General features: G+C 39.9%; 1 protein-coding gene across 9 annotated transcripts in view; it reads right to left on the minus strand.

Annotated features, from left to right (window-relative positions):
• The window catches only part of LOC135249260 (antigen WC1.1-like), a 30479-nt gene extending 14474 nt beyond the window's left edge, over positions 1-16005 (minus strand). For 3 of the 9 annotated variants that reach the window (XM_064324703.1, XM_064324702.1, XM_064324701.1), the window contains exons 1-5: positions 12839-16001; positions 7349-7669; positions 6517-6825; positions 5668-5982; positions 4283-4603 (exon numbers count right to left, since the gene is read on the minus strand). In XM_064324703.1, the coding sequence (XP_064180773.1) occupies positions 4283-4603; positions 5668-5982; positions 6517-6825; positions 7349-7669; positions 12839-12986 (1414 nt within the window). In that variant the 5' untranslated portion in view covers positions 12987-16001. Of the gene's footprint in view, positions 1-4282; positions 4604-5667; positions 5983-6516; positions 6826-7348; positions 7670-12838 lie in introns of all 9 variants that reach the window. The other 6 variants (XM_064324698.1, XM_064324700.1, XM_064324699.1 and 3 more) reach the window with 6 other exon arrangements.
• Between the last annotated feature and the right edge of the window lie 2563 nt (positions 16006-18568).

Raw genomic sequence — 18568 nt, forward strand, 5'->3', positions numbered from 1 at the left:
CTAAAAACATATTGTTTCAACTACGGAATTTCGTAATTTCATTTTAATTTCTCTCACACTGTTGTTTTCTCTCATATGCAAAGCCTGCTGGGACATATGCGTCTGCTCCTATTCTCCACTATCATGTTTTCCGGTTGTCGTTTAGCAAAACAGCGAAGAGGATTCCTACCTGCAGATAAGCCTATCAAAATGCCTTATAAACCTTACAAACACTAAAAGTGCATCTCCATGAAATAACAGACAATGGAGCAGGACAGAAGGATAAACCTTACAAACACTAAAAGTGCATCTCCACGAAATAACAGAAAACGGAGCAGGACAGAAGGCTACACAAGTTGCGACCTAGGGAGTTATAATTCTACGGGCGTGTTGATTATTTTGTCAGTCAAGGCTCGTTGGATGGACGTCAAATCCGTGAGTACATACCATATTCCATCTGCGTTCCTGATGCGTTTACGCTTACGCCACTGCATCCTTTCTCACAGCCACTGTTTCACATATATAGCAAACCGAAACTGCTGAACGGTACACGCTCATCAGACTGTACAGATTCACACAACGATAGCCATAATCCACAACCGTTTCTTGCAGGGTCGCATTTCTCACTCTCATAATAAAACGCTTTGCAAAAAGAACTGATATCTCATAAAAAACACGTTTTCAACGTACAAAAATGCCAAGTTACTAAAAGTATTGATATCAAAATGACGCCAAGTTACGATACTACAAACAATATAGGCTATCTTGCCTCACCGAAATGACATAAGATGTATCTCAAAGCAATGCTACCCAATATTTCCTCAGTTCTTTCAAGTCACTTGGCCCTGTGTTTTCTAATCTTACCATTTCACAATGTCATGCAAACTTTCTGTCAGATCAAAGAGACAAATATTTCGAATTGCCTCATGGAACACATTGAACATTGTACATTGAAATTAATGTATAAATTCATTAATGTACAGAACTGCTGCTGAGCAACGACAGGAAGCACATTTCTCCAGAAAACATGTTTATACTTGCTTCTGAACTGAATTTGAGTACATGTGCAAGTTATTGTATATTTGCTACGTACAATAAATACTGCATGTAAAACACATATTGTACATACATACATAGAGAACTTCTTTATCCGCATGGGGACATTTCCCTGGCAGCATCTTACATTCACATTCACGAACACACTTGTACCAAGAAACATACTATCATTCACGCAACAGAAAGCCTGGGCAGCGAAATACATAGGCCTACATACCAATACAAATTGGACATACACACACCTATTCAATCAATCTTGACTGTGAGAGAGCCATCCACACATATGTTTGGCCTGTCCATGTAGTGCATGCTTATACACAGGGCCAAGTGACTTGAAAGAACTGAGGAAATATTGGGTAGCATTGCTTTGAGATACATCTTATGTCATTTCGGTGAGGCAAGATAGCCTATATTGTTTGTAGTATCGTAACTTGGCGTCATTTTGATATCAATACTTTTTAGTAACTTGGCATTTTTGTACGTTGAAAACGTGTTTTTTATGAGATATCTACATAGGGAGGGGGACCTCTTCGACGGAGGCCGCCATGTTGCACCGTCATGTTTCTACAGTAGCCCAGAACAGACAAAAGGCTCTAGAGAGGGCTCATTTGTAATGCTTGGGTACCTTCCAAAATAGCTGTGTGTAAAACCACACGTGTCGTTTACGGCATTGTCGTCCTTTTTAGTACAGTCTGGCTTGATTGACAATCCATTTATTCAGTAGGTGAGAGTATAAGCTTTATAGCGATGTATAACATGACTAATTTTGCTTTTGGAATAGCGTTTCATTGGTCAGCTTAATCGAAAGATTTGTTATCATCGCATTCACATTCACTCTGTGGTAGCAGTAAAATACGCTGCACCTAATGAAACGTTGTTAACGATTTTTCGTAATTTCTTGGAAAAATACTATTATTATTGAGGACTTCTGGGCATAGCTAAGCCATATGTATGCTGATAGACCTAGCTGACATCGTTTTCTGGTGTAAGACAGAATCGGATAGAAATATATCATTGATTTACTCTCTCTCTGTCTCTATCTATTGAAAACAGATAACATTTCATCATTGCTAAGTAAGTATTACTCCTCAAAATTATTTCGGTTATATACATTATTTTTGAAATTGAGTCTACATAGATTAGTGGTATTTTATAATGAGGATGTTTCACACTGTAATGTAAGCGTTAGTTAGTAGTGTAATAGTTTTTGTGATGCATCATGTCTTTCTATGATTTGCCATGCAAAGCAGCTAACATTAGCAATAAAACGCTACCACAATGCAGAACAATTAACAATCATAATAGCAATCTTACTTGTAAGCTATGACCTATAGTTTTGCAGACTAAATAACTAATTACAATTTATAAATCTATCAAGGAACCTCATCACTTGACACTTGGCTACTCGATGCTGCCGTAGACGATGACATAATTTTTGGAACTTACATGCCACCGTAGCTTCTCCTACGTCGTTAGAAAGGGAGGGGTGAGGGGAGGGGAGGGGGGGTATTCAGTTTGTTGCAATCAGCAACCTCACTGCTAGATGCCACTAAATTCTACACACTGCACATTTAAATAGGAATTCAGTAAAATTACAACCCTCTGCATGCACAGTGCATTCTCCCATCACGTGTGCAGCCCACATTACTGCCAACACTACCGCACTGTCTGAGCTACATGCTTTCAGGTAAGTTTTGATTATATTACTGGAGTGAATATGTTTTATATTTTTTATGGTATTTCAGTTAACCGGCAGACAGTAGCCTAATGCAAAGTACACAGTTTATACCTTGTTAACACCTTCTGATAGATAGCTGTTACCATGTGATGTATCTTGATTGAGCATGCTAATTGAGGAGTTTTAATTAATTCTTTATTGTAAAACATTTATTTTATAAATGAGTTGTTCACTTTAAACCCTAAGGCCTACTCTGAATTGTTATTTCATTATGTTTTGTATTTGTCATGGAAAAAGGGGTCGTAACGAATATTTTTCGTTGATGAAATTAACGTCGTCTGATAAGTAGGATATTTTTATCGCTGTGAAGCGGCATGGAGACGTCGTATAAATATTGGTAATTTTGGACAAGAAGTTAGCCTCTCTTCAAAACGTCCTGTCTTTGGTCACGTAGTGTGCTTCCGACGTCACTTGGCACTACTCACAGTATACTGCTCATCACTGGAACCGCCGTGCTAACTGACCCCTTGCGCAGTAAAATGGGATGTATTTTGTTAATGTTTATTCCACATGTCTGTCATTCCTTGATTTTTTCTAAAAACTTGCGCTTCAACTAGCTATGTAAATAGAATTCTAAAACAACACTCGGAAAACTGTTTTTGGGGGGTTTTTTAGGCGTTAAGAGAAAAGTCTTTTTTGGAGAGGGGTGTTTGGGAATGTTTGAAATTATGTCTGCTTATGATATGGTAAAAGGTTTGTTTCTATCTGCATATGACATGGTAAATGCAGCCTGAGCAAATAGGGCTGTATTTCCATTTTATTCCCGTTATTTCCTGTTAATTCCCATAAATTCCCGTTAATTCCCATGGAAACTTTCCATCCTTGAATATTCCTGGAATTTTGCAACCCTAGTCCTCATTGTTGCATTAGTGACTCCTACTGGTTGGTTGGGGCGCCTGTTCAGCAGGGAGGGGATCTGGGGGAGATAGCGTGAACCTCCACACACGTTACGCTCTCCCAGTGAAATTCCTCGCTGTCAGGTGAAAAGAAGCGGCTGGCGACTCCACATGTATCGGAGGAGGCATGTGGTAGTCTACACCATCCCCAGACCAACAGAAGATCGCGCATCAACCAGGACAGTCATCCACATGGGGAATTGGTATAACGACTAAATTGGGGAGATAATGGGGGGAAAATGGCAAAAAAAAAAAAAAGTTTAAGCCCAGATATTTAGAAAAGTCACGGAAGGAGGAGGATAAAGTATTTACGGTGTAGGAGTAATTTTCATTTTAAAGTTCCCAAAGATCAATGATGTTGCTCTGGCCTATCTAGTGTTAAAGGAAACTCTCACTCACTGTCTCTCTGCAACGTGTGTGTGTGTCTAATTGAGAAATGTGGAGCTGACTTCTGAGCGAATCGCATCAAAGAGGTGGGAAAAAGATCAGAATCCGAATTCAAGGGCAAGAAAACATTCAGGGTGAACGCATTATTTGGGTGTTGTCAAATATAGTATTTGTATTCAGCCCTACTAGACACTGCAGAGAAGCTTCATTAGTAACCTGTACTCACTGGAACAGACGATGGACACCTGTTCCTTGGAGCTGCAGGAGAGTTTGTGTGGAGCGCTGCAGTTCCCCAGGTGAGCCTCTCTCCCAGAGCACTGAAACCCCATCAGGCACTCCCCACTGTCCCCCGTCCCAGACGGAGAGGAACTGTAGACCTGCACTGCAGAGCCACAGCCCAGCTGCCTGCAGGCCACCGAGGCCTCGCTGAAGCTCCAGGACCCCCCCACTCTGATCCAGGTCTGCTGGTAGTACACCTCCACCTGGCCCTCACACGCACTCTCTCCAGCCAGCCGCACCGTCCCGTCCAGAGCTGAGAGGGCAGAGCCTGAGGATCCCAAATGTATGAGGGTTAGGGTTAGACTCCTCTGTTAAATTCAAGTGTATTAGGGTTAGGGTTAGACTCCTCTGTTAGATCCAAGTGTATTAGGGTTAGGGTTAGACTCCTCTGTTAAATTCAAGTGTATTACTTGCATGCATATTCCACAGGATAGCAGAGTACACTCCTTTAAAAATCCAAGTGTGTTACAGAAATTTGCACAGAATTACAGATCACTCCTTTGTTTATATCCAACTTAACACCTAACATCATATAAACACAAGATACTCTACCCTGTGCATTTTCATACTGAACAAAAATATAAACGCAACACTTCTATTTTTTCAACCATTTTTAATGTGTTTAAATAATACCTCAAAGATTTGTTCTATGTTCACAAAGATTTAATTTTTCTCAATTTTTTCCCACAAATTTGTTTATATCACTGTTAGCTAGCATTTCTCCCTTGTCAAGATAATCCATTTCCTGCACAGGTGTGGCATATCAAGATGTTGATTAAAAGCCATGATCACTACACAGATGTTCCTTATGACGGGGTCAATAAAAGGCCATCCTTAAATGAGTTTTTTGTTGTTCAACACCATGTCACAGATGCCACAAGAGTTAAGAGATCATGCAATTGGCATGGTGACTGCAGGAATGTCCTGTAGAGCTGTTGCCAAAGTAATGGGTGATAATTTCTCCATTTATTACCTTTGAACTCAGTAAAATCTTCTAAATTGATAAGTGTTGCATTTATATTTTGGTTCATCGTATTTTTGATTTTGCAAAAGACAACCCACACCCATCTAAAAGTTTCTCACTCTCTCATTTGGCTCTCTCTTACTCTCTTTCTGTTTCTCTGTCTCTCTCACTTTCTTTTTCAATTTCTCTCTCTCTCTCTGTCCCTCTCTGTCTCTCTCAGTGCGATAAATATTACATTACATTACAGACATTTGGCAGACGCTCTTATCAGAGCGACGTTGTATGTCGTAAATATATGCTACAAATATAGCACACAAATATATGCTAAATTCTGCCAAGTATACAGTATAGAGAGCAGGACTCCTCACCAGAGCAGATGACTCCAGCATCCTGTTCATGTGAGAACATAGCTCGGCTCCAAGAGGAAATGGCACACTGCGAGAGGCGTGTCTCGTTCCCATGGCAATCAAACACATCAGCCCTGATTTGCCCACTCCCCGCTCCAAACCAGGCCTGCCCTGGTACTGCGACTGCAATCCCACACTTCAGCTGCTGACAGAGGACATTGGAGGCTCTCCTATCCCAGCATGCATCACACACTGTCCCCCAGATACTCTGGTACTGCAGCTCCACTCGACCAGAACAGCTGTCAGGGCCGTCAGCCAGCCTGGACTCAGTGTACCCTACACACAGCAGAGTGGGTTAGCATCTGACCAACACTGAGATAATACAGGAAACTTGTGGAAAAGGATAACACAAACACACAGGTACAAAACACACACACACAAACACGCACACATAGACATGCATGCACACAAATACAGAATGAGCACAGATTAAACTCAAACAGACAATGAGAGATTATGTCAATTTCCCACAGATTAAACTCATACAGACACTGGGAGATTATGCAAACTCCACAGATTAAACTCATACGGACACCGGGAAATCATGCAAACTCCACACAGATTAAACTCATACGGACACCGGGAGATCATGCACACTCCACAATGAACTCAACTACACCCCAGCCCTCTATAGTTTTCACTGCATTTTACAGATTATATATGCATCACAATATTCAAACAATACAGCCCCTATCACTTTATAGTATCATGAATAAAGATATATATCTACATATAAATGCATACAATCTGTATAGGAATGACGTCTAACCAATATCACAAAAACACTCATAGTGCATAGAAGACTCTTACCAGAACACACCAGCCCCACATTGTTTCGATGGGAGCAGGACTGATTTTGTGAGGGTGCTGTGGGACAGAAGTAAATCTGAGATTCATTGCCTGTACACTGAATCTCCTCTGCCCACACCTGGCCCTCCCCCTGGCCAAATGCAGCTGCCCCCCGCAGCTCTTTAAGAGCTCCACAGCCCAGTTCTCTGCACACAACCTCTGCGTCCTGCTGGTCAAAGTCAGCATCACACACTGTGCCCCAGGAGCTCCCATGATGCACCTCTACTCTCCCAGAGCACAGGTCTGCCCCACCCACCAGCCTGACATTGCCTAGAAGTAAACAGGGAATAAAGAGAGAATCATCAGCAATGACTGGCACCTTATTCCAGAGACAACATTCAGTACAGCCATAAGAATACAGAATTGCACAGCTACTAAAAATGGAGTACAACAGTATGAGAGGAACCAATCACATGAAAACTGCAGTGTGAGTCTGTGAGAGGAGCCAATCACATGTAAACTGTAGTGCAAGATGAGCCAATCACAAGCTAACTGCAGTGACAGACTTAGGATAAAATTAATAAACATTAGCATGAACATAACATTGCTACAGAACCAGAGCAAGCACATCAGAAACATAAGTATGAGATTCTGTTGTGGCTGTAAATTGTGGATTAGTTTAGTGAATGGAACAATGCACACATTCCCTTTTTTAAATTGTAAAAAATGTAATACTAAGTTTTATTCATATTTGTTATAATACATTTGTTTATGAAAATGAATATATCCTCATTTCAATCCAATTTGCTGCATTGCAATAAAAGCATTGCTAAGAGCTAAATAGCAGTCCTACCTGAGCAGACCACTCCGGCAACCAATGAATAGCGAATGTAACGTTTACCCCATGCTACTAAAATGCACTCTTTCAGTGTGGATTCTGATCCCTGGCAGGACACAATACCCATCCATATTTCTTCAGACCCTGGTCTAGTGTGTTCAAGTTCTGGTGCATCTACAGCATCTCCGCAGGCTAGCTCTCTACACAACACTCCAGCTTCTCTCATAGTCCAAATTCTGCCCTCACGAAACACTGTCCCCCACTCTCCTCGATGGTAAACCTCCACTATCCCAGAACAGCGGTTGCTACCATTCGCCAGCCTCACATCCTCAATACCTGAGAGAGAGAGCAGAGAGAAAGAGTCAAGTATGAGAATGAGAAACTGTGTGAGATGGGTGTGGGTGATCTTATGCAAAACCAAAAAATTTAAATGCAAAAAATAATTTTAAAATCCATGGAAAGAGTACCCTGCGTTTATACAATGTTTAACTTTGACTATGTTTAAGTCAAATGCACTTGGGTTTAAAGGCCTACTATGCAGGATTTTTTAGCCTGTGCTTACAAGCAAAGAAGTCTCCCCCCCCTCCCCCCGCCCCGTCCATCCGTCCATCCGTCCGTCTTCAATCCCACCCACTCATCCCCAAGTACCCACCTGAGTCACAGAAATGAAACTTCATTAGAAACTACTGATACATATCTCCTATCAGTTACTTGGACCAACGTTACATTGTCCAGTTCAGATTTCTAATTGGACATGTACAAAGAACTGGTGCCCTCAGCCAATGCTGTGCATATCAGAGCCACTTGGAGGCATTGAAAAGCTTCTATATTATATATATATATAGAAGCTTATCAATGTTTCATTTAATTTATCCATGTTTATGCAAATCAAATATACAGGTAAAGTGGGGCTTTAACAAAGAGGAGGGGAAAGAATTAACTAACAAAAAAACAACAAAACATGTTAGCCTTACATTCTGTAGTTTTTTTAGTTTCATTTGGACCTCATACATACAGTTTTTGTAGAGAAAAACTGGGAGGGTTTAGTGGAGAAGGTCTGACAGGTCTAGATGGATATAGTTGCTACCCCAGCTACCCTATAGGGCAAAGGTTCTGGTTATAAACAGCTTAACTGTTTCAGCACTGTGGCTAAAGTCTGAAACATTGGATCTTCCAAGTGGCTCTGATATGCACAGCATACATCACAGCCCTCTATAGTTTTCACTGCATTTTACAGATTATATATGCATCACAATATTCAAACAATACAGCCCCTATCACTTCATAGTATCATGAATAAAGATATATATCTACATATAAATTCATACTGTCAGGACGGGCGAGGGAATGGACCCAAGCGCAGAGTGTAGAGAAAAACACAAAACTCCAAGATGGTGGGAGAACAAAAGACTTTAATCCAGAAGAAATCCAGGCGAAAGGGAACAGAAAGCCTCGCAGGGCAGCAAACACAAACACAAAAAACTTCTAAAAGCAGGAAACCAGAAAATACAAAAATCCAAGGGCACGTAGGAAACAGAACAAAGGCAGGAACACACAAGGCAGAAAAACGCTCGGAGGCACGATTAAACAAACTAATTTCAACAAGTAGGCAAGCAGGCAGGCAACAAGCAACAGGCAGGCAACAGGCAACAGGCAACAGGCATAAGGCAACGGGCAACAGGCAACAGGCAGGCAATAGGCAACGGGCATAGGGCAAGGATCCAGCACCTGAATCAGGGAGAAGGGAGACTTAAATAGACACGACGCAGACGAGACACAGGAGGGCACAATGAACAATCAGGCCACAGAGAGGGAAGGGAACACGAGACAATAAGCAACCAATAATGGGATAATTGAAACCAATGAAACAATCAAACAGGACACAAAACAGAGGTGCTGCCATCTGGCGGCCCAACCAGGAAAAATAGGGGGAAGACACAGAACCCTGACACATACAATATGTATAGGAATGACGTCTCACCAATATCACTAAAACACTCATAGTGCATAGAAGACTCTTACCAGAACACACCAGCCCCACATTGTTCTGATGGGAGCAGGACTGATTATGTGAGGGTGCTGTGGGACAGAAGTAAATCTGAGATTAATTGCCCGTACACTGAATTTCCTCTGCCCACACCTGGCCCTCCCCCTGCCCAAATGCAGTTCCCTGCACACAACCTCTGCATCCTGCTGGTCAAAGTCAGCATCACACACTGCGCCACCAGGAGCTCCCATGATGTACCTCTAGCTCTACCAAGGGTGTTAACACCATATTGACACTGTGGATTCAAAAGATAGGGCTCAGACAGCAAGAACTGGAAAACCCCTCTCCATCACTGTCTGCAGGAACACAGTCACACCACAAGGGTATGCTCTATCACGCATGCTTTGTACACTGTACACCAGTGACATGAGCTCTGCCAGTGAGGCTAGTCACATGAATAAGCAGATGATGCTCGAGTGACAGCACTCATCTCTCAGGGAGAAGCCCCCACAGACTGCAGGTGCACACTTTGGCCACAAGGTGGGGAAAAATGATTTGCTTATAAAAGTTTACTAAATAAATATGTATTTTGAATTTCTCTAATTTTAGAGGGGATTTACAGCCCCGGAAATAGGAATTGAGAATAATGAGATGGTTTTAAAAACCTGGGATTTGACATTTTCAAATATCTCAAGTGGAGTGCAGACATAAAGATGTTCTAAAAATGCAATCAACATTAACAGCATCTACTTTCTACAGAAACCGAAGGCTTTAAAAGTAGACTGGAACATCATGCCTTTTTTATTGCAGTTTGTTACTAAGACTTTTCACCTTCTGTTGTATTCTTGGGCTTAATGGTCATTTAAACATGAAAGTAAACTCCTGTGACGTGCAAAACACTGGTTTTAAAGATGCGCTACCCCTCTGGGGACGATACTTTACCTCTCTTGAGGATTACAGCATTTCCGTTCGTGATCTTTGTACCTGTAGTTTCCGTAAGTTTCCGTAATTTCTCTATATAAGTGTCTGGTAAATACCAGTAAAGGAGAGGATATCCAATGGCATGTAACTGGATAAAGACTGAAAAGTTTTCAGTCAAATGTTGTTTTCACTATGAGGGATGATTAAATGCAAATCAGAATGTTTAGCTTTTATTTTATATTTGTAGCAACTTTTATACGTATGCTTCATAAAATTCCTGTTCACCAATCACTTTTAGATTTCAACTAATCTATGGGATATATCCTTGTCATATTTCATGTTTTATTTAAATGTTTGTATTTCTGAAACTAAGAAATTTAAAATTTTGTGTGAAATATGCTACACATTCAAACTTATGAGTGCCTAAAATGAAATAATATTTTTGTATTGGCTGCTGTTAGCAGAGGTTGAGGATAATATCTGTTCAGTCTATTTTAAAGAATTTGGATCTATGCTGATTCAGCTCTGCTTTTGAAGTTGAGGTTTTTATTTTTGTTATGTTTTATCAGATGAGTATTTTCTAATAGGGGTAATATATAATTAATGCGCAGCAAAAATTAAATCAATGTTTCACTATGAAGAGAGTATGTAACATTTCCGTTCAGTTAATACTCATCAGAGACTGAAGCCTTTTAACAAAATTAAAATACTAAAAAGCAGCTAGCAACAACACAAGGTGAAAGTAATAATATATTAGGCTAACTTATGAACTTTATATAAAACAGCAGGATGTACTGTGGGATTCAGCTATTACCTGGACTTTTACATGAATATCAGGTGCTAACATCTGTATAAATGACAATGATTAGAAAAACACTTTAAAAATATCTTTAAATTCACTAAAACACAAACATAAGCAAAGAAATGGCTTTAGCCTTGCTGCAATATTCAAATATAGTTTTTCGTATACCAGTGAATCAAATATAGAAACATTTCCTTGTGGAGTGCAAACACAAAGATATTCTCAAAATGCAATAAGTGTTACCAGTGTCTGCTTTCTACAGAAACTGATTGATTAAAAGGAGACTGGGATAACATGCATTTTTATTGCCGGTTGGTATGAGTTTTCACCTTCTGTTGCATTTCCTGGCTTAATGGTCACTCAGACATAAACCTCGGTAAACTCCTGTGCATTGCAAAACACCGGTTGCGCTTCCTCTCTTGGGATGATACTTCACCTCTCTAGAGAATTACTGCACTTTCATCCCTGATCTTTGTATGTGTGTGTGTGCACTGTAACTCACTCTGGATAAAAGTGTATGGTAAATGGCAGTAATGCCTTTCCATCAACCATCTATTGATATTTGTGTACAGCCCTGGATGTGTGCAGTTGTGCATTATACCGTTTTGTTTTTATGTGAAACATTATATTATGGTGAAAACATTTTACTGAAAATAAAACCATTACTAATGTAAAACATTATGTTCTACATTAGGGATGACTTCATTTTCCGTAAAATATATTAACCATGATGAATGATTAAATGTGAATCTGAGTCAAAATTTTTTAAATAAAATGATTTCGCATTTTTATTACACAATCACATATAATTTCATCTATGGAATATATCCTTGTCATATTTTTTGTTAAATTTCCATGATTATGTTTATTTGAACATTTTTATTTTTCAAACTGAGGAACTGCTTTTACAATTTCGCATGAAATATTCCGCATATTCAAACTTGTGTGAGCTTGAAATAAAATTATTTTTTTCCATTTGTTGTTGCCAGCAGTGGTGGATGATATTATCTGTTCAGAGTATGTTTTTTACACAGAAAGTCTGACTCTGGGTCGACGCTGCTTCAGCTCTGGGTTTGGAGATGAGGTTTGCACAGGTTTTACCACTGCTGCACTACCGTTTTTTTTTATTTTTTTATCAGGTGAGTACATTTGAGTATGTGTAATATATAATAAATGTTCTTCCATAATGAAATCAAATGCATCACTTAAAGTATGTCACATTTCCGTTCGGTTAAAACTCATCCGACTGGACATTTTTCATAAGACTAAACAACTAAAAAGCAGTTTGAAACTACAGAAACTGAGAGTAATAATATATTAAGCTAACTTCTGAAATTAACTTTATATAAAACAGCAGCTTGTATTTTGGACCCAACTATTACCTGGACTTTTTAATGAATATCAGGTGCCAACTTCCGTACAAATTAAAATGATTTTTTTTTTTTAAAACAATGCTTAAAAAAGATTCAAATTTAAATAAAAATAATTTTTTTTTTAAGTTACATTTACATTTATGTGCAAACGCAAGTCTTTATCCTGGCTGGATTATTCAAATAGTGTTTTATATACCAGTGAATTGTATATACCGGTGAGTACATAAACATTTCCTAAATAATTCATACTAAATTAGTTTCACGAAAACTTACTGCAATGAAATATTACTAATCTCTGGTGTTTAGAGTGTATCACTGCCCTGGCTAGGGAGCTGCCCTTTCACCAGCAGACCCCTTGGCCCTGACCCCCAGTCTCTGAGCCCTGACTGGGAGCTGGAGAGGAGGATGAAGTTGGTACTCACTGGCTGTGGAGAGCAGGAGCAGGGAGGAGAGAGAGAGGCAGAACAGACATCTCTCCATCTTCTTCAGCGCAAACAGAACCTTCCTCAGAGCAGAGTGGATGCTCACACCTTCACCTCTGAGCTCTGAGAGAAACTGAGCCCTATGCATGCACCCGGCTCCCCTCTGAGAGAGCACACTCTTCCCCCCCACCAATCACACTCGCTGTCGCCTTATAAGAGCACTGCATGAACACTTCAAACAGTTACAATGACAAATCAGCGAAAGCCATTTACATTTTCTCCATATATTCCAACTCTGCATCATTGCAAACTGTCAGGACACCTCCCACCAGCAAAAGACCTCACCCCCATGACACATTGCACTGACAGACACATTTTTTATTTCAAAAAAGGAGAAAGTTTTCAGTGCAGTGTTTGGCTGTGCCGTATGAAACCCTAGGCAGCAAAGCCTTTACATTTAATATAAAACTGAATTTGATTTGGTTTGATTTTACTTAGCACAATTAAAATACAAAACAGAAACAGAAGAGACCCAAAAACAGTGAAATAGTTCAGGGAGAGGCAAGAAACCCAAGGGGCTTATACATGGCCTCACCCTAAATAAAACAACTCAACAAAAACATACAAAAATAGATAGAGCATAAATAAATAAGAAATATTGTTAGCTAAATATAGGAATAAGATACAACAAATACAAGATAAAATAATAAAATGTGTGTGTGTGTGTGTGTGAAAGTGTATGTGTATGTTAGCTTCCTGCTTCACCGGAAGAGTGTGAAATAAAACTGAAAGACTCATTCACAACAAAATTTACTTATTGTTTATTTCCTAGAAGATATATTTTTCAATGATTTTGTAACAACCTATTCAAGCTCAAATGTAATAGAAGCAACAAAATAAAATAGATGTCCTATAGGGATATGTGTACTAGAAGAGCATCTGTATCATTGTGTTCCGTTGAGATGAGAATCATTCAAACAAAGTGAAAGATTAGATTTTGCATGAATGAGTACATGCGGTGAGATGAAGTGACATTTTGTTTTAAAAAATGATAATATCCCTGATCATTTCTAATGTAAACACAAACATATGACGCATATAAAAGACAATGTAATAAAACTGGCAAGAGGCAGAATTTTTATGAAAACATCTGCATTTTAATTAAAGATTCACAAATAATAATTACATTTTATTACAGGTTTACAAACAAAAAGTAACAATGCTAACAACCCAGCAGTCTGGACATCCCTCTACACTCATTTCAACAGGAAAAATCTGGATTTTAGTGTTTCTTTCCATGCAGAAACAAAAAGACGGTTCTATAACAAGACATGTGTTAATGCTAAATTTACCAAATGATGTGTCTCCTATGGGTTCACAGTGAAATATTTAACACACAAAGTCAGTGCTGTGTGTTAACAGTGAAATCTTACCTCAGGATCTGTCCAAGGGGGAGCAGCAGTGGCAGGCTGGGGAGGAGTGCTTTGTCGGGTGAGGGTACTAGGGACAGGCCTCGGGGCAGCAGGGTGGGTGGTTTACCCATAGAGCGTACATAGGAACTGGAGAGGGTAGAGGTGGCCAGTCGGTGAAGCTTAGGAAGTATCGGGAAACGGCCTCTACTGTGCACGTTCGGAAACTGTTGAGGGCAAAAGAGCTTGCTGCCCTTTGATTTCAATGTAGAAGTCCAAGGTGATTTAGGAACCAAAGAAAACCTCATCAGTCCATTTTTTGTGATCATAAATTTCATTATGTGCAGCAGTTTCTGAAACAATAGTTGTTTTGGTCCAGAAGTCATGGGGAAATTTTTATTAACATGAGCATTTTTACTACATAATGCATATATTTAAATCTGCTTTTCATATGAAACGTAACGGTCATCAATCGAGAGTCATAATACTACCGGGGAAGTTTTATTTTGCCTTCAAAAGTCTGGTATTCCCCATTCACTTTAATGGGGAGCTCAATGTTTTGCCCCTGAACAACGAAGACATGCGCAGTACAAGCATATTTCCGGGGCTTCGCCGCTTAGGTTGGCTGAGCTTTCCTGTCTAGTCATATGCATGCCTATGGGTTTACCTGATGGTGGAGAGGGGTAATGGGCCGTTGGGTCTCTCTTGTCCTGCGCATCTTCAAATTCCCTCATCTTCCGCGTGCAGCCCTTTCTCGTCAGGAGTCCAAGCTGGTCCTGCGGCACTCTGACAGAGGACGCAGCTACTGTCCCCGTTCAGCTCCCCTGCAACGCAATAACGCACAGAATACGCATTATTCCACCCGTCGCATTATTGATCATATCGTTCCACCTTTCAATTAAATTAGCACAAAACTGGTTAAATTACAATTCAGACGTCACAATATTCCCTATTATTCATCCAGCGAGTCTCAATTACATGGCAGATAGTGATCTGTACGCTTCACAATAAGCCCACTTAATAAAATATAATCTAGCTTGCAACCAAAACACTTCATATTTTCACACGAAAATAAATAATTATAGCCACCTATCAAGGTATTTGAATACTCAACATTTTGCTTACAAAATAAGATAAAGGTGGCTAAGATTACAGCTATTAAGTCGTAGAGCAGTACGCTAAATTCAACAAGCTAACTTTAGCAAGCTAAATAGCCGTCCTCGATTTCTTCATTGTCATCTTAACCACGTGAACGTGAACTTTCATCACAGATATATATTTGCTAAACTATTTTCGGGTCAGTCGATATTAACGACGTAAATCATCGCAAAAAAAATGCTGAAACAATTAGCTATATTCTGTCGTTAGCTTCGTGGAGCTGCACTGCACTGAAAGCTTACCCGGAAGTCTTGTTCGACTTTACCACCGTCGAACTGCAATGACGTCATAGATAAAAAGATGAGCACCGATTGGTCAGGCCAGTTAAGGGAAAATGGTAAATGGGCTGGTGGCTAGACTAACGTTTTCGAGCCAAGTACAAGTTATTTGCTGTATAGCACTGCCTGTTTTTAAGTTCATCTCACTTACAGTCGTTTCTGAACCGATGTTGCTTTAAAGCAATATGTATACAAATGCGTACATATTGACAGTACAGTTTCTAAAGTGCTATGACTATCTATTGACCTCGTGCTGAGTGCCCACAAAAGACTACCAAGACTGCGTTTTCGCCCTTGTTGAGTTTATGCGGTCTTGTTTAGGAACAGTTTTGGCTACAGTTTCTGCAACACAGCTGACATGAGCAGTACAGAATTCGCAGCATGTTCATGGAGTGAGACCAATGAACTGTATTGAGGTAAGACAGCGGTTACTGCACTGGTGCTGCCGGGCGCTATGGCAGCACGTGGTGCTGAATGGACAGCGGTCACTCCTGGCTTCCGGGCTGATGTACAGTATAATGCTCGCGCCCTGGAGACCTTCGGATTGAAATTGTGCTGCAGTAAGTAATACATGTTATAAAACCTTTGCATTAGGAATCAATAAAAATGTACAACACAATAAACGTTCATATACAGTGCCAGTCAAAAGTTTGGACACACCTGACTGAATGTATGTTTCTCATGATCTTAAAGACATTTTGATCTAAAGGATTATGCTGAAATGCTTGAAATTAGTTTATTAGACAAATATAAATAGTGAAGTTGATGCCTATGTATGAATGTCTTTACAAAACTAAAATTTTAATTAAAAAAAAAATGTTTTTTGAAATGCACCCCCAACAAGTAGTTTTCATTTAGAACTTCAGTGAAATTTAGAGATGGAGAATGTTGAAGCACAATGATTAAATCATAATTTTAAAGGCACACATAGTAAATGTGCGCCTTCAAAAGTGAATTTGTGGAATGTCTTCTTTCATTAATGTCTAAGCCCTACCAGTTGTGTTAAGACAAGGTAGGGTCGGTAGAAGGCCATCATTTCTGGTTGTAGTAGTCCGTAATATGGCAAGAACAGCTCAACTTAGCAAAGAGGAATGACAGTCCATCATTACTTTGAGAAATGAAGGTCAGTCAATTCAGAAAATTTCAAGAACTTTGAACATTTCTTCAAGTGCAGTGGCAAAAACTGTGAAGCACTATGATGAAACAGGCTCTCATGAGGATCACCACAGGAAAGGCAGACCAAGAGTTCCCTCTGTTGCACAGGATAAGTTTATTAGAGTCACCAGCCTCAGAAATGGATAATTACCAGCACATCAGATTAGAGGCTTCAGAATGCTTCACTGAGTTCAAGCAGCAGACACATCTCAACATCAACTGTTCAGAGGAGACTGCGTGAATCAGGCCTTCATGGTAGAATTGCTGCAAAGAAACCACTACTGAGGGTGATAAATAAGAAGAAGAGACTTTCTTGGGCAAAGGAACACAGGCAGTGGGTATCAGACCAGTGGGAATCTGTCCTTTGGTCTGATGAGTCCAAATTTGAGATTTTTTGTTCCAACCGTCGTGTCGTCGTGTGAGACACAGAGAAGGTGAACTGATGATGTCTGGATGTGTGGTTCCCACCGTGAAGCATGGGGGAGGAGGCGTGATGGTGTGGGGGTGCTTTGCTGGTGACACTGTTGGCGATTTATTTAGAATTGAAGGGACACTTAATCAACATGGCTACAGCATTCTGCAGCGACATGCCATTCCATCTGGTTTGCGCTTAGTTGGGCCATCATTTATTTTTCAGCTGGACAATGACCCAAAATACACCTCCAGTATGTATAAGAGCTATTTGACAAAAAGGAGAGTGATGGAGTGCTGCATCAGATGACCTGCCCTCCACAGTCACCTGACCTAAACCCAATAGAGATGGTTTGGGATGAGTTGGACCGGAGAGGAAAGGAATAGCAGCCAACAGGTGCTCAGCATATATCGGAACTCCTTCAAGACTGCTGGAAAAGCATCCCAGGTGGCTACCTCATGAAGTTGGTTGAGAGAATGCCAAGAGTGTGCCAAGATGTTATCCAGGCAAAGGGTGGCTACTTTGAAGAATGTAAAATATAAGATAGTTTTGATTTGTTTTACCTTTTTTTGGTCATTGCATGATTCAATTTGTGTTATTTCATAGTTTTGAAGACTTGACTATTATTCTAAATTATGGAAATTAGTAAAAATAAGATGTTATCCAGGCAAAGGGTGGGTGGCTACTTTGAAGAATGTAAAATATAAGATAGTTTTGATTTGTTTTACCTTTTTTTGGTCATTGCATAATTCACTTTGTGTTATTCCATAGTTTTGAAGACTTGACTATTATTCTAAAATGTGGAAATTGGTAAAAATAAAGAAAAACCCTTCTGTGAGTAGGTGTGTCCAAACTTTTGACTGGTACTGTAGTTCTCTAAAAGTATAATTTATGAAGATATTTACATTCTAAAAGCTCCTAGAAATGGAATTGACATCAAGCTGTTTATCAGAGTATAAACACAAACACAGAGAAAGAAACTGCTGCATCTGTTTATTTCACACATACACACTTGCAAATGCACACCCAGTTTTTTTCCTGCCACACACAGGAAGATAGCTGCAGAACAGTTATAAAATACGTGGGCATATCTTACTTATCTGATTACCTCCTCTTGAAAAAAAAATGAAAGTATAAAAATAACGGACGTTGCGGCTCATTAGCTTCCCGTCGTGAGCACGTGATCAGAGTACAGAAACCACACGATCGGCTCTAACCTGCAGCTCTGTTTATATTTCAAACAGAGGAGAGAGGAGCATGGCACTAAAACGCAGACGCACTTGGTAACCGTTGAAGCTTCCTGCAGCTGTGTTTGGGT

This window comes from Anguilla rostrata, chromosome 2 (assembly GCF_018555375.3).
Source record: "Anguilla rostrata isolate EN2019 chromosome 2, ASM1855537v3, whole genome shotgun sequence".
Lineage (NCBI taxonomy): Eukaryota > Metazoa > Chordata > Actinopteri > Anguilliformes > Anguillidae > Anguilla > Anguilla rostrata.